The 16889-nt window shown below is 39.7% G+C and overlaps 1 protein-coding gene across 1 annotated transcript; it reads right to left on the bottom strand.

Moving 5' to 3' along the window:
- Positions 1–1313: 1313 nt before the first annotated feature.
- LOC110174726 (gastrula zinc finger protein XlCGF57.1-like) lies at positions 1314–9887 on the bottom strand. The gene is made up of 3 exons (XM_020940829.2): positions 9663–9887; positions 3806–3974; positions 1314–2707 (listed from the first exon to the last, which is right to left on the bottom strand). The coding sequence occupies exons 1-3, from the start codon at positions 9715–9717 to the stop codon at positions 1384–1386; spliced, it is 1548 nt and encodes a 515-aa protein (XP_020796488.2). The 5' UTR covers positions 9718–9887; the 3' UTR covers positions 1314–1383.
- Between the last annotated feature and the right edge of the window lie 7002 nt (positions 9888–16889).

Raw genomic sequence — 16889 nt, 5'->3', positions numbered from 1 at the left:
AATGGAGATAGATTTATAAAAACATTGATATATACAGTATGTGTCAGAATAACTGTAAAATACAAATAAATGTAGGAAATCACAAAGATGGTCTTGATTTGGTCTTGAGGGGCTGTGGTCTCGGTCTTGTCTCAGTCTCGACCCTCAGAGGTCTTGGTCTTGTCTTGATCTCAGGACCCTGTGGACTGGGACTGGTCTTGGTCTCGATTAGTGTGGTCCTGACTATAACACTAACAGCTGATCTACGACACGTCACCACCGACTCCAGGGACAGTTCTAAAGACGGCTTTCAGTGAGCAGCCGAAACATGTCAACAAGGTAAATATACTTTACTGTATTGTGTTTAAAAAAGAACCCAAGAAGTTATAAGTGGCAGTATTGTGAACGCATCTATCCATTTTGAGCTGACAGGTGTTGAACTTAGTGCAAGCTTTTGATGCTTGCAAATACCCCAATAATTACAGAGACATTAAAAAGTCCCTTATTACACTATTTTCTGAAGTGTTACCATGTTGTTTCCTCATCACAAACAGACCTGGAGTTGAGTTTTGTTTCATTCCCACATGTATAAAACACAAACTGCATATTTAGGCTGAGTTCTTTTCTCAAACAGAAAACACTCTGCTCCACCTTGTGATGTCATGTGCTAATACAGGAAGTGCACCATTGCTTTTTTTTTTTAACTCCATAGAACTTCACAAGAAACATTTCGATAGTTTCAGCCCTGGAATTGCCAATCTCTACTGAACTAAAAAAGTAAAATGTAGCACTTAACTTGAAACAATCACAAAATCCTAAGGTGGAACAGAACATTTTGAGCTTGGGAAACGTCCTTCATCTTTTTTATTATTGTAAGTTCTCTAAAGGAATTCTGGTCTCATTCCACTTCCATCATAAACAATATAAAAATGAATACTTATTAAACCTGTGCATTTTGTTGGGAAAATTTCACATCCATAAAACCAAATTCTCAAATTCCAGACCCCTATTTAAAATCCTAGACATTAAAAATTATCGTTAAACACTAAACAGTATCTCAAACAATACATTTAGAAAAATTAGGATTTTATTTTTGACCTCAACTTAAGTTTACATGCACGTCAATTTTGTTATTGTTTTGCTTTAGTTTTAAGTTACTAAAAAAAAAAAAAAAAGCTTTGGAGACGTAGACAGATTACTCGAACGTGTGAATGAAACAAAACACAACTCCGCGATAACAACATCAAGAGGAAATTTGCATAATGTAGGGCCTTAAACCATAAACCAGGTAAAAAAACAACAACACAATTTTTGATCTTAAACACATTTTAATCTTTAGCAGGACATGCCATCACATAATTCCATCTCCATTTTAAAAAACAAAGTCTTTAGAATATTTTAACATCACTTGATTACAACCGACGTGATTTCATTGTCCTCTTCGTCCTTTTTCTCGCCTCCTGAGTGACTCGCCATGTGTCTTTTCAAATTGGAGCTCCAGGCAAACTGGGCCGTACAGATGGAACAGCTGTAAGGTTTTTCCCCCGTGTGGCTTCTCATGTGACTCTTCAGATGTGAGCTCCAGGTGAACTCCGCTTTACAGACTGAACAGCTGAAAGTTCTGTCGCCAGTCTCTGTCCTTGGACAACATTTTTGGCACGACGAATGCGCCAAGTCTTCCGAACCGTCCGAGCAGCTGCAAGGTTTTTCCTCTCTGTGCGTCCCCATGTGTACACCGAGATTACCCTTTCTGGAGAACGTTTTCAAACACACCGAACAGCTGTAGGGTTTTTCTCCCGTGTGGGTCCTCATGTGCACTTCGAGGCTGTTATTTCTCGTGAATGTCTTATTGCAAATTGAACATCTGAAAGGTTTGTCTCCTCTGTGCGTTCCCATGTGTGCCGTCAGATTACCGTTGTTGGCGAATTGTTTATTACAAATCGAGCAGCTGTAAGGTTTGTCTCCAGTGTGTGTCCTCATGTGCACGGCCAGATTGCTGTTTTTGATGAAGGTTTTCTCGCACAATGAGCAGCTGTAAGGTTTGTCTCCCGTGTGCGTTCTGGTGTGTACCGCGAGACTACTTTTCCGCGTAAATGTTTTCTGACAGATTGAACAGCTGTAAGGTTTCTCTCCCATATGCGTTCTCATGTGTGCAGCGAGATTACTCTTTTCGGAAAACGCCTTCATGCAAACTGAGCAGCTGTAAGGTTTTTCGCCCGTGTGCGTCTTCATGTGGACTGTGAGGCTGATCTTTTTGGTGAATGTTTTGTTACAGAGGGAACAGCTGATCAAGTTCTCTCCCGTGTGGACTCTGATGTGTCTTAGTAGATCCTGTTTAGACAGATATCGCTTTTTACAAAACGGGCATGGCAGTTTCGTCCTCTCGATTCCTTCAGCTGTTCCTGACATGTCTCCATTGTTCACAGCGGCACTGGTCTCTGCTGCAGACTTGTACGTGGGGCACAGATATATCGATAAATAGTTTTGTACAGTCCTGGCTCTGATCTGGAGTTGATTAAAGTGGGCTCCATCGGCGTCCGTCTTCTTCTGCGTCCAGTCTTCGTCGTTGTCAGAGTCTGAAGAGTGCTCCATGTCTTCCTCGGTCTCTGAGGGGACGCGTGCCTCTGAGCGGACGTGTGCCTCCGAGGGGATGTCCTCTTCCTGTGTGTCCTCTTCCTCTTCTTCCTCTTCTGACTTCACACAAACAGCAATGTAATCAGGGATAGACCTGAAAATAAATCAAAGACACGACAGGATGGTCACAATAATGTCACTGCTCTTTATTATTGTGAGAAAATGTTCAATATTCATTAAATACATACATAAATAATAACAACATTGAAAGTAGGGGTGTGCAAAAATAATGAAATATCGACATATATCATTTAATGCTGCCAAATTATTTTACTAAATTACTGTTACAGAGCTACAGTTTTGTTGCTTGTTCAGGAAGGAAGATTATTTATGCGACACATTTGACATTTTCACTGTTTTAATGATTAAAATGTTTGTGCTTCATATGAACTTTGCACAAGAAATGGTTTAACAAAGACTTTTAGTATCACAGCCATGATTTAGCCTTTATTTTTTATTGAACAGTATTGAATCAGTTTGAAATATATACTGAATCATATCGAATCATTAGCTCACTGTATCAAGATATGTATCGTATCAGCAACTTCTGAATGATATCCAGCCCTAATTTGAAGTTTGATCGGTCAGTAAAGCCATGTGGTTTGAGTTCAGGCTGACACAGAATTGTGATTATTTGTGTTAAAAGACAACAACTGAAAGTGGCAAAGGAGAAATTCAATTGTCATGGATTCTACCTGGACGATTCTTACCTGGATGACTGAGGGATTTTTCCACACAAACAATTGAAAGTATTATTTTATTTTAGAAAATGTATTAAACTAATTAGGAATTAAGGAACTGTATGTAGCCTGCTCTCTCTCTTTAAAAAAAAAAAAAAAAAAGGTACAACAATCTCAACTGAGCCTAGGTTTCCAGAGCCTAAACCTGTAAATAAAGGACACATAAAGGTTTTTCTCATTCTCATTTTATGTTCAGGCCTCGTGTAAAAGCTCAGAACGTCCAGAATTCCCTCCCTGAGCTGCAGAGGCTGCACTAGCACTGACTCATGACTGGTGTAGGTGCTGGGGTTTAGGGAGTGACCATTCAGATCAGAATAAAAAAAATCTTACACATAGATTATTTAAAGTAAGTTAAAAAAAAAAAAAAAAATCTAATCAAAATTGGAATCGAACAATATGAGGAAAGAAATTATTTTTGTTTTTTGTCATATCTCCCAGCTCATGAGACTCACTCTTGCTCTTCCTCCTGTTCAATACTTCGTTCTTCTGGCTCCTCTTTTATCTGTGGAGTCTCTGGGATTTCCTGGTTCAGAGCCGGACCAGGACTTCGAGGAGGGTCAGGACTTCGGGGGGAACCAGGACTTCGAGGGTGACCAGGACTCAGAGAGGGGATGTGGACACCTGTAGGAGACAATGGGAGAACAAAGCTGTGAGCTCCTCCTTACACATACACAACCAGTCAAGTTTGGACACACAGGGGCTGTTGGATGAAGCACCTCCACCTGTAGCAGTGGTTCACAAGCACAGAAGCCTAGTGCAGACCTTTAAATATATTTCACTAGCAAGGAGCACAAAAGAAACAGAAAACGCACACCAAAATTCTTGTAGAAGTGCAAATACAAGAAGCAGCCAGACAAAAGTGAAAAAAATGCATAGCACAGTCAAACGGCCGATGTCCAAAAGCTTATCCACTTTCAAAATAACGTTTCGGCAAAAAAATCTGATGAAGGCGTGTTTTTTTTTGCCAAAACATTATTTTGAAAGTGGATAAAATTTTGGACATCGGCCGTTTGAGAGTGCTATGCATGTTTTCACTTTTGACTAGCAAGGACCATGCCACAAAAATGAAATAAGATAAAGAAAAGATATTTATTGGTCTTCTGGATAACTGAAGGTGTGCTTTAGCAGAGCTGTGGTTCGCTGGAGAGGAGAAGGGGGAGGTCAAGGCGTGGTCCTGCTCCTGAATCTCAGTCAATCATATTAACTCCATTTATGATAATGTACAACATGTGTAATATGTATTTTTGTGTGATTGTTCCTGCTGTTAGAGAAGTCAAAGCTCTTTTGGGATCACACATTTAGGCTGAGATCCAGAATACACGCTATTAACGGTTGTGCAAAAATATTGAAATATTGATATATCGTATCGTTTAATGTGATGATACAGTATCAATATCAGGGGCTGCTGTATCGATATATCTCCAAGAGTATTTTTTTTTAGTATATTTGACAAAATTATTTTGTTACAGTGCTACAGTTTTGTTATTTGTTCAGAGGAAGGAAACTCGTTTATGCGACACATTTGACATTTTGATGAGTAAAATGTTTGTGTTTCATATGAACTTTGCACAAGAACTGGTTTAACAAAGACTTTTACTATCACAGCCATGATTTAGCCTTTATTTTTTATTGAACCATATCGGATCGATTTGAAATATATCGTATTGAATCATAAACACAGACCTGAAAAACTGAAAAAAATGAAAAAGGACTAAACCGGGACTTATTTTATGCTAAACTACGGCCAAATATGCTCGTTTTTTTAGTTTTTTTTTTTTTATCCTATGCACACGCAAATTTCTCAAAGTTTCGTTTTCAGCCGCTGCCGCTGTCAAACTCCCACGAGTCTGCACGCGACGTGAAGAGAAAAAAAGTGAGAGAAAGAGAAAACACGGCTCCCAATAAGGATCAGGCTCCCGTCGTTGGCTTCAAAGAGCCGGTTCTAAGAGTCATTTCGTTCGCGACCGACCCATAACTAGAAAAGAAACTAGCGCTATTGGCCTTTAGCCGTAAATACGTGCGCGCCGCGGTAATTAATTATATGCGCAAATGTCATAATTCACACGTCTATTCACAGCTCATTTACATATCAGTGCAGGTCCAGTAACAAATATACGGCCAATGTAGTGACTTTACAATACGCCAATAGAAAACAGCCTGTTTATGTGTGAGAGCTTGTTACGACCCAACTCGTTTGGGGTGAGGGAAGTAACAAAAATAAAACCAAGATGTAAAATGGAATAAATTAAATAATGTTTAATTAACAGGAATGTAAAGGTAAATTAACAAAAGACTAAAAATATACAGAAAGCAACCTAACCTAAGAAACAGAACAACAGAATAAACAGAGTTTTGTGCCAGAAAAGGAGTCACGCAGGCTTACACAAAAACAAGTGGTAAAACTTAGGGACACACATTAAACCAAAACACAAGATCCCCAAATTAAACCACATAAACCCACAAACAGAATCGAGTGACCAAATCAAAAAGGCACAAAACAGAACTAAACTAAACTACACACACAAACACAAAATGGCATACTGGCCACCAAGGCCAGCAGCCCGGAACAGGCAATCTCCTTAAATAGGGGGAGGTGGCTGCAGGTGAGGTGGGCGTCGTCCTGCCCCACCAATCACGGACCAGGGCTTCTGCAGCAGGAATCCAGGTGTGTCAGACTTATTTAGAACACACAGAACAAATTGGAACTAAGGCCTGGGGCCGTAACAGAGCTACAGCAGCTAACCCATAACAAATGACCAAAACTAGCTTCAGAGTCGACATATTTCCAACACTCACCGCTCATACAGGCTCCTCCTCACATCACAAGTCTGCACTAATAAATGTCCTTTTAATCCAGACTCAAACCGATTGTCCATAAAAAGAATATAATCTCAATGTTTGGATCTGTGTCTGCGCGTGTAAACAAACACACATGAGTGACGTGACTCTGTGGTGTGTTCAGGGACAGTATGGACACACACAGACAAATGACTCCTTAGATAAATACTGATGTGGAGCCACATATTTGGACATTTATCTGTCTGTAAATTGGATTAAATGAACATAATGTAGAGAGTCTAAGATTTTTAACGACGTATCACACGCCCACGTGAAATGTCGGCCCCTATCAGCAAGCATATCGGCCGATAGCCGGCATGCCTCTAGGTGTCCATATCGGCCGATAATACCGGCCAACCAATATATCGGTCGGGCTCTACTGAATACTATACACACTTCTTTAGAAGATGTGAGTCACGTTCAGATGGGCATGGCTGACAGACAAATTAGATGATCGGGGACACACATGGGATTTTATTTTATTTTGTATTGTACATTTACATAATTATGCCTTATTTGACACCAGTTTCTTGCTATCGTTTTTGTAACTTATTTAGAATTTATTATTACCATTTATATATTTCTTGTTATTATGTAATGTTATAATGTGATGTGTGAGCTACTGTGTCCAAATAATTTCCTTTGTGAATCCATAAAGTTTGTCTAGTCTAAATCCATAACAAAACATCTAGTCACATCAGAATTGTAGTGTATAAAAGCAGCATGGGATTAAACAGGTTTATCTCTGTGTTTCCTGCAGTGTTTTTTGTTTTGCTTAGTAGTTGTGTGCAGGTTGAACCCATAATTGTGTGATCAAGTACCGCTTTGTATTCCTTTGATTTTAGGAAAGAACTGTACTTTGAATAACACGAAAACAAAGAGTATTCAGTTATTTCCCGACACTGTAGATTCACTATCGTGTGGGAAGTCGCGTAATCTGAGGTGAGAGAAGTTTGAGTTGAGCTCCTTCGATTCTTCTGCGCCACTGAAATAACTATCCACGATCCAACTAATCTGACTGAATCGGGTCTGGAGACACAATGGAGGGAGTGGTGAATAAAAAATACAACAGAGATACAGTATCGTTCTCTCTCAGGTTTACCCAGTCTGACCCTGGACCCGGTGTGTTACATGAGCTTCGTTATCATGGGTTTGTTTCGGGGCAGATCAGTACAACCTGAAAGTGTTTCTACTGTTCAAGTGACCCGTACTAGGCTGAAAGAAGTCTAGCCCTGTACAAATGTCCGGGTGGAGACAGGTTCCTTGCATCAATGTGACCACAAACACACTACTATTAGACAATTATATCAATTTAGACCCTTTAATAAGTTCTCTGTAGCTGATTTTACTGGGGTTAAGTATCATTAAGAAGTTGCCAATACAATACACAGGCCATTATATGATATGTTTTTTGATTCACTACAATTCGATACAATATATTTGATATGGTTCAGTGTAAAAAAAGCTAAATCATGTCTCATCCATATGGAAAATAAAGACTCGTATGTGAGAATGGTTTTCATAAACTTCAGTTCAGCATTCAACACCAAAATACCACAAGAACTCATCTGCAAACTCGACAAGCTGATCTCAGCATCTCCCTCTGCAACCAGCTGCTAAACTTCCTCAGTCAGAGACCACAAGCAGAACATGCTGGCAACAAGACTTCAAGTACCATCACTCTGAGCACAGGGGCTCCCCAAGGCTGCGTGCTCAGTCCTCTGCTCTTCACCCTGCTGACTCATGCCTGCACCACAATCTACAGCACAGACCACCTTGTGAAATTCGCGGACGACACAGCTCTGGTGGGTCTCATGAACAAGAGCGACGAGACTCACCACAGAAAAAGGTTAGCCCTTCTGACCATGCGGTGCAGAGACAACAACCTCCACCTGAATGTCAGCAAGACTAAGCAGATTGTTGTCGACTTCCAGAGAGGCCACATCCAACACCCGCCACGGACCATTGACGGTGCTGCTGTGGAAAGAGCAGCACTAAATTCCTGGGGGTGTACATCAGTGAGGACCTCTCCTGGACCAACACTGCATCACTGGTGAAGAAAGCCCAACAGCGCTCCTACTTCCTGTGGAAATTCAAGCAGGCAAGAGCCTCACCACCATCACAACCACATTCTACAGAGGAACCACTGAGAGAACCTTTCAGCCGCATCACTGTGTGGGGCAAAAGCTGCAGTGCATAGTGAACACAGCCAGGAAGATCATTGGTGCACCACTCGCTACTCTGCAAGACAAATACACCACCCGCCTCACCTGCACATACACCACCTGCCTTACCTGCAAAGCCATTACAATTGTGAGTGATGCAAGTCACCCCGCACACAACCTGTTCAGCCTCCTACCCTCTAGAAGGAGGTACAGGAGCCTCTGTTCCCGCACCACCAGACTCACTTACAGTTTCATCCACCAGGCTGTTAGGATGCTGAACTCTCTCCCCTCTCTCACCACCTAGCAGGCCAGGAAGCAGGAATCTGCATCTCCCCAAGAACAGAACTCGCCAAAGAACACTTGGACTCAGACCCCCCGACTCCCCCCTTAAAAGTACTGTCTTGTGTCTTGCACTATATGCCTTTTGCACTATTTACCATTTATTATTTATTTATGCGCATGGGAGTGAGATACACAATTTCAATGATATATTTTTCATATGAAGAATTGACAATAAACTCTTTTGTACTCTTGGCTGTGATACTAAAAGTCTACTAAGTCCAATACTTTTGTGCAAATTTAACATGAAAAACACGCATTTTATATTACACAAAATAATTTGGTAAAATATTCCTAAAAATACTCTTGCTGATATATCGATACGGCAGCTGATTATATCAATCATGTATCATTAAATTAAACGATACTATATCATTATCAATATTTCAATATTTATATACTACACCCCTAGTTTTAACATTATTTTCTATTAGAATGTCGCTTGTTACAATAACAAGATGGTCACCACGAGAGCCACAGTAAACAGATCACGCTTCCTAGATTTATCGAGTCCCCGGTGGTTTTTGTTTTTGTTTGTTTTTTTGTACATGTTTTCCCCCTGTAGCAGTTAGCATTAGCCGGAAAAATCATAATTTATGAAAAATCAAGAGGGTTCTGGCTGCTACAAACCCACCCATCTTATTTACGTGAAGATTAAGCCTTGTTAAATGTCACTGTGGAGTGTGTAAACCTTTTGGCATTTTTTTCTAGACAATAATTAGCGCGTAAAATTAGCATCTGAGCTAAAAGGCTAACCAACTTCCGCTACACAAACAGGATCGTGAGGCCCCTGTTCGCTTTTCGTGAGTTCGGGGAGACGTGACCAGACTTCGGATCGTATGTTTCGGATCTTACGGTGCCGTGTCTATTTGAGAATAATCTTAAGAATAAAACATCCCCGCTAAATACTGCATTATCAGGACACAAACCTGGGTACACCAAATACGACAATAATGACTAAACTCACGTCGGACAGGTAACGCTATGAGCTGCAGCGTCCTCATCATCGCGTTTTGATCCATTAGCTCTGTTTTCCGCAGATGGACCCGCTCCCTGCGCCACTCCAGCGCCAGTACGAGTTTGGAAAGTGCGTAAAAAGCGTTTATATAAATCCACAGAGCGAGGATCGGTGCATCTGCTGCTGCTGCATCTGCATCTGGATCTTAGCAGTGAAACATAACAAAACTAGAGAGACCCGTGAGTAGGCTTCTGTTGTCATGGCAATTATGGCGGCCATCTTGTGATTGTAAGATTAGGGTGACCACACGTCCCTATTTACCCTGGACAGTTCCTTGTCCTCTGTCCCAGCAGATTTATACAAAACCATTAATTTGTCCCAGTTTTACACAAGACCAATTTGATCCCTGTCAACAGTAAAGAGAGGCCTAAACTGTCATTTGTTTAGGTAAAATACAGAAAAGCTGCTTAAAAATGACCAAAACACAAAGAAGATGTGACTGTACAGACTCACATGTCATAAATAATCATGAAAGGGCTGAATGAATAACAGTTTCTCTTCATTACCTGCCTTCACAATTTTATTATTACCAGCCACCACAAACCAGGGGTGTCCCAGTTTTTGATTTTGAAATTCTGGGCACCCTATGTAAGAGCAGTGAAATTCTAAAAGGAAATAAAGAAAACTTTAGAGTAGGGTTTCCTGTCTCTTGGGAAAAACAGAAAAACAACCCAAAGCTGCTCAGAAGTGACACAGTAGATCTCGCCTTCATTTTCAGACACTTAACGGTGCCCTGTGTAGTTTTGCTTTGTAATCTTCCACAGTATGGCATTAAATTAATCAGTCTTGCATAGGGTGACCAGAGTTTCGAAATAAAAACTGGGACACCCTCGGTTTGGGTTGGTTGGTAATAATAGTGCACAAGTGCATAATTAAGGAAAATTCTTCTGCACTCAGCCCATTCATGTCTAACATGTGAGTTAGTACAGTCACAATTTCTTTGTGTTTTGGTCTTACTGTTGGCTGGGATCAAATTGCTCAAAAATAGGGACACTTGGGACATTTGTTGTATGAAACTGGGACAAATCACTGGTTTTGTATAAATCTGCTGGAACAGGAGACACAGGGCTCCAAACTGGGACTGTCCTGGGTAAATATAGACATCTGGTCACCCTAATCTTGCATTTATTCAATTCCAGGTGACTTTATTTCTCCAAAGTGCTTGAAAAGCTGACCACATTTGGCCTGTAACTTGAATTGCTGGCATCACATGTTTGACTCCATGGAGATGGATAAGCTTATTGCCATACTGTGGAACATTCCAGGCAAATAATAACATTCCTTAGAACAGGGGTCTCCAACCTATAGCTCTCCACCCCCTTCCAAGTCGCTCACTAAGGGATTACTGAATTTTATGTATTGTTTATAATAAGTAAAATTGTATTATTTACCATGGTAAATGTTTCAGTTTGATGCCTAATTTGGTGCACTGATAAATGGATAATGGTTTATGTTTTATAAGCATCTAACTGTTTCCCATCTAAGGCTGTGGCTTTTATATTTACTCACTTTCATTGCAACTGCTGAAATTGGTTGCTCTCTGGCATTTTTGTTTCGTGAAGGAGCTCACTGGAGAAAAAAGGTCGGAGAGTCCTGCCTTAGAGACAAGCAAGTGGCGGGTCCTCCACCGGCAAAGTTACACAGTGCAACTTTAAAATCAATGTTTATGCAGCTCTGTGATTATGTGATTCTAGTGCTGTTCTACTGTACAGTTTATGTGTTCTGCTTTACCAAACGGTGATCACAAGATTCCATATGGCTTCAGAAGTTTGCCCATATGGCAAAGATCAAGTATGATGTAATATATAACAGTCCGCACACAGATCCCAGTGTCTTCCAGTGCGTGCAGAACATGACACAACAGTTCCTTCTGAGTTAAAGGTGAAGTCATATTAAGTTCCATAACCATGAACACAATAGCATCTGTGGCTTCCTCCTCGCTGTTTGCGTCATCACAGATCCACAGCCGGTGAAGCCTGTCCTGAACCTTCAGCTGTGAACTTCTTTAACAATACTTTTCTAATGACCACGGCTCATTTGTAACAAGAACCTGAACCGTGGACATGTTGAGACTTGGGGTGCAATGGTTTTTTGAAAGTCATCTGCTTTACATAAAAACAGGACTTATCTGGATTCAATATTATCTGTTGTACAGCACATGGGCAGCAGCCGGTTGTGGTTTGAATGCCATTTATAAATAAAATTAACCTGGATAAGATTAGCTGGAGCTTTTAAATATAATGACGACTGATCAGCATTCGATCCACTAAGTTTTGATGCACAGACAAAATGGCAACACAAATCTGTTTTTGTGAAAACTTTCTCTGCTCCTCTGAGTATTTCACCTGGGACCTAATGAAGTCTATTGGGATTTCTGTAACATACAGTTAGTTAAAAATCTGTTTTAAATCTTTGGCACAGCTCCAAAAAAAAACATGAGGCTTTTGTTTCATTTGTTCAGCCAAGAGTTCTATGAAGTCTGTGTCTTCTTTTCAAGCGTGATTATGAAACTATGGACAAATTAAACAAAGGTTAAACAATAATTCTCTATTTATTTTATGCGCTGACTATTAATAAAAAATCAAAACAAGACCCCAGGAAGAATAGTTGGCCCTCAAGTACAGTTAATAAATAATAAACAAATACATCTTACACACTGTTACTAAATAAAACCAGTATCTTTTATAGACAACGATTTTCACAAACACACATGCTCTGCTCTGTCATGTCCTGTATTTACGGTGTTTTATATTCACCTTGTTCCGCCTGACAACTTTTACATTTACTGCTACTTCCTTTATGGTTGGTACTTCACTTATGTGGGAATCCTATTGATGTAAATGGAGAACTAGAAAAAAGGCAGATTTGTGTAAAATGTCCGTGTGCACCACAGAGGACACACTAACTGAGAATTCTGCATCAGTGACGGATTATTTTCATCTGTAACAGAAATTCTGAAGACAATCTGTCATTTTTAACGTGGATTTCATGAAACTTCAGTTAAAGTGCTGAAGTTTTTATCGCTGCCTTCTTGAACTTATTGGGTCAAGACTGAAACCAGAGTCCAAATCTCTGATCTCAGATTTGACTGAAAAAATTCTCAGAGGTTCACACACTTTCCAATACATGCAACATGAATTTCGGACTTCCTGTCATCGCGCAATTTATACTGGGAAGGATTTTCTGAAAAAATGAGTATCAAACCTCCATGTTTGTTTTCCCAGTGGGATGCATCTATTGTCAAAGCCAATTTTTTCACGTCTTTTGAACCATATCACTTTTGTTTCTGGTTCTGATATTGTCATATTTTAGTTAAGGGATTCGGACATTGTAATTGTGTGGTTGTTGGATCCTAACACTGGAAAACAGGCTTCGGAAGTTTGCAAACTCATATTTAAATGCAAAAGTGAATCAGATGCGTGTGACTGCAAACCTCGGTTCAAACTGTTTCCCTTCCCAACGAAATTGAAAAATAGTGAAAAGTGAAGGGGATGGGCAGGATTGATCCACAGGAAGGACCAAAAAGGAAACCTTTGACTGCCTAAGAAATCATCCCAAGTTTGCAGTGAACATTTTGTATGTGGAGCACTCAACCTTGGTTACGAATTTAAAAAGTCAACGCCAAAGCGAAAGGCACCAGCTGTTCACCAAGAAACACCTTCCACTGCAAAGAGACCAAGACGTTGCTGTAAAGTTAAACAAGAACAAGAAAGTGCAGCTCAGCCTGTTTGTCTTCTGCACCTCTCGCTTAACAAACAGGATTTTGTTTTGTTGGCGCTCCATATACAAAATGTTCCCTGCAAACTTGGGATGATTTCTTAGGCAGCCAAAGGTTAAATTTTTGGTCCTTCCTGTGGATCAATCCTGCCCATCGCCTTCATCTTTCACTATTTTTCAATTCCGTTGTGAAGGGAAACAGTTTGAACAGAGGTTTGCAGTCACACAGATCTTATTCCCTTTTGCATTTATGGAGTTCGCAAACTAGCGAAGCCCATTTTTTCGAGCCGTTTTCCGCTGTTAGGATCCAACAACCACACAATTACGATGTCCAAATCCCAAAACAAAAATATGACAATATCAGAACCAGAAACAAAAGCGATATGGTTCAAAAGACTTGAAAAGATCGACTTTGACAATAGAAGCATCCCATGGGGAAATCAAACATGGCGGTTTGATGCTCACTTTTTCGGAAAATCCTTCCCAGTATGCATTGACTTGAAGTCTGAAATTTGTGATGCATGTATAGGAAAAGTGGGTGGGTACTGTCAATTTTTTGGTATAACGTGATAAAGATGGCACCAAATTTATTTTTCCCATTTTTCACAGTTAATATCTTCTAGAGCGCTCATCACAGAGGTTCAGTTTTAAAATACAAATTACTCAGCATGTGTGGGAAAGTGTATGTTCAATATCAAACCTCTGTCTTTGAAATTGCACTTTCCACAGTCCTTCAAAGATGCCCTCAGATTTGAAGAGTACAATTTTCAAGCAAATTCAACCCCCCAGAAATGTGTGATAAATCAAAAGCACATGTGTAAAAGTCCAAATTCTACAAGTACATTTGCCAAATTTTAACCCTTGAAAATTTGAAGAACCGATCTTAAATTGTTTTTTAGATTCAGCAATTTGAAAGTGGCTCCTCGGAAAACTCTGCTCAAAACAGGTCAGGGGGGAGTTGACAAAATATTTTTTAATAACAAAACTATAAGGAGTTGGGAGCTAAAATTTGGGACTTCTAGATTTTTTTCAGTCAAGTCTGAGATGGTTGGGGACGGGAGCATTCGGAGATTTGGCATGGAATGACCCTTTGTACTTTCCTGCCTTCCACAGTGGATCTGACACAGTGAATGTTTACGCATAACACGGTCAGAAAACACACCCCGACCTTGTAGAAGTGTGATTCTGTTTAGCCCCAGATGCATTGTGGGTAACACCTGTCACACACGTGCTGGAAAATATAATGATGGATAACAATAGCACACGATTGTTTTGGACTCTGTTTGGCACAATGGCGGATCGGAATTATCTCTTATGAAACCTTTGGAAACAAGTCAGCAATGCACTTTCTCTGGGAGCCTTGAAAATAAGCTTTGTGCTCTGTCTACAATTTATTTGTTGTGGAGCCCAGACTGGATCACACTGCAGACAGTGAGTGTGGTCCGTGTTTGACAGGGATCACACTTTAAATATCAAAACAGACAACAACAAATCGATCTTTTAACAGAAAGCTAAGCAAAGGTTTGGCAGCACAGGGGCACAGTGGTTTGCTCTTTCTCCCTGTGGCTGTGTAATTTCCTCCAGGTGCTGTGGTTTACCCCAACACTAAAATCATACACAATCAGTGTTGGGAAGGTTACTTTTAAAATGTATTCCCCTACAGATTACAGATTACATACCCCAAAATGTAGCTTGTAACAGAATCCATTAAATTACTTAAAGTGAGTAATGTAATCTGAATATTTTGGATTACTTGATTTGCTGTAGAGAAGCAAAGACGAGGAAATCTTCACATAAGAAGTTTTGTCTGTTAAAAGAAAATGAAAAGCTCAGACTTTACTTGACCGTATTAAAAAATATTATTGATAGAAGAGAAGGAAACACGGTCCATGCAGCATGATTTAGTCCTGTTAAATCCTGTTTTAGATCTGGTTTAGTCCCGGTTTAGTCCCGGTTTAGTCCTGGTTTAGTCCTGGTTTAGTCCTGGTTTAGTCCTGGTTTAAACCTGGTTTAAACCTGGTTTTAGTCCTGGTTTAGTCCTGTTTACTCCTGGTTTAAACCTGGTTTAAACCTGGTTTTAGTCCTGGTTTAGTCTTGGTTTAGACCTAGTTTAGACCTGGTTTTAGACCTGGTTTAGACCTGGTTTTATCCTGGTTTAGTCCTAGTTTAGTCCTAGTTTAGACCTGGTTTAGACCTGGTTTAGACCAAAATATGAAAACAGGAAAATACCTCTGTGTAATCCATTTATTTCAACAAAGTAACTGTAATCCAATTACCACTCACTGAAACAGTAAACTGTAACTGAATACAGTTACTCATAATTTGTACTCTGATTACATAACTCTGGTACATGTAATCTGTTACTCCCCAACACTGTACACAATAGGCTCCTCCCCTCGACAATCAGATACGTGGAGTTTTAAGTCGTGCAATAATGGAAAGTCCACTTCATTGTTATTGTATGTGTGATGTGGTTATGACCATTCTGCCCTACAAAATCAAAAGACCTTCACTTGCCACAGTGGAACCTGAGAAAAATTACTTCATAGTTTCTGTTTTGTCCAGACAAAAGTATAAAAGGTCGGGCTCCCAAAATGTGTCATCTAGTTGCTACAGTGAAGAAGTATTTGTATGTGAAAACCTTTATTTGTCAGTTCCTGTTCTCTGTCTTTGTATCATGATCCAAAAATAAGGAGTCGTGCAAAAGGTAAAAGACAAAAGGCAGAAACTGACATGATCATTATTTGCTTGATTTTCCTGAGACTTCCATCAATTATAAGAAAAACACTTCACCAACGTCGAGTCATCATGGTGTTTGTCTGAAATGATGTAGAAGAGCTTTGGAATCGTTTAGTTCTGATCAGGATCGTGTGGCGACACTTACACAGTTAAACTGTTTGACACAAGTGACTTTGCAGTATACTGTGTACAGTATGAATAAATACACAAAATACTTTCATATTAAAGATAATTTAAGTATAATTGAACACAAAGGTTTATTTATGTAATGTGTTAAGACCCTGTGCTAAGGCCACAACAAAAAGAAGGAGATGAGAGGTTGGATTTTAAAATCAAATATATTTTTGAACTAAAATAAATAAACTCTTTGTCTTTGCTTCAAGATTTATCAGTGTCCATAAAAGGAGTCTTTTTCATTCACGGGGGATACGACTTAATTTGTTTACTTTCTGATTAATTCCTGTAACTGACAGCAGAGGGCGCTTCAGGCCTAAATACCTCACTGGAAACAGAGGTGAAGTTTATAAAGTGTGTTTTCCAAAAGTAGACATTCATTTTATAAAGTGAAATTCCAAATGCTCAAAAGCAAGTTTTATTGAATGAATTAATGATTTAATTAAAGTCGCAAGAATGTGTAATATCACAATTAAACAACTCACCCTTATTAGTCAATAACCATTGTATAAAGCTGTGTTTTTATGTTATTACTTCTCATTCTAT

The sequence above is a fragment of the Boleophthalmus pectinirostris genome, unplaced genomic scaffold (assembly GCF_026225935.1).
Source record: "Boleophthalmus pectinirostris isolate CB_2022bp ecotype Guang Dong unplaced genomic scaffold, ASM2622593v1 HiC_scaffold_8, whole genome shotgun sequence".
In the NCBI taxonomy this organism is placed as follows: Eukaryota; Metazoa; Chordata; class Actinopteri; order Gobiiformes; family Gobiidae; genus Boleophthalmus; species Boleophthalmus pectinirostris.
Note: the sequence above shows the minus strand (reverse complement) of the source record. Positions and strands in the feature narration are given on the sequence as shown.

Coding starts and splice junctions, on each gene's coding strand:
- LOC110174726 (XM_020940829.2), bottom strand. CDS start 9,717: ATGGATCAAAACGCGATGATGAGGACGCTGCAGCTCATAGCGTTACCT. Junction 3,975..9,662: donor CATAGCGTTACCTGTCCGAC/GTGAGTTTAGTC, acceptor TGTCTCCTACAG/GTGTCCACATCCCCTCTCTG. Junction 2,708..3,805: donor GAACAGGAGGAAGAGCAAGA/GTGAGTCTCATG, acceptor ATTTATTTTCAG/GTCTATCCCTGATTACATTG.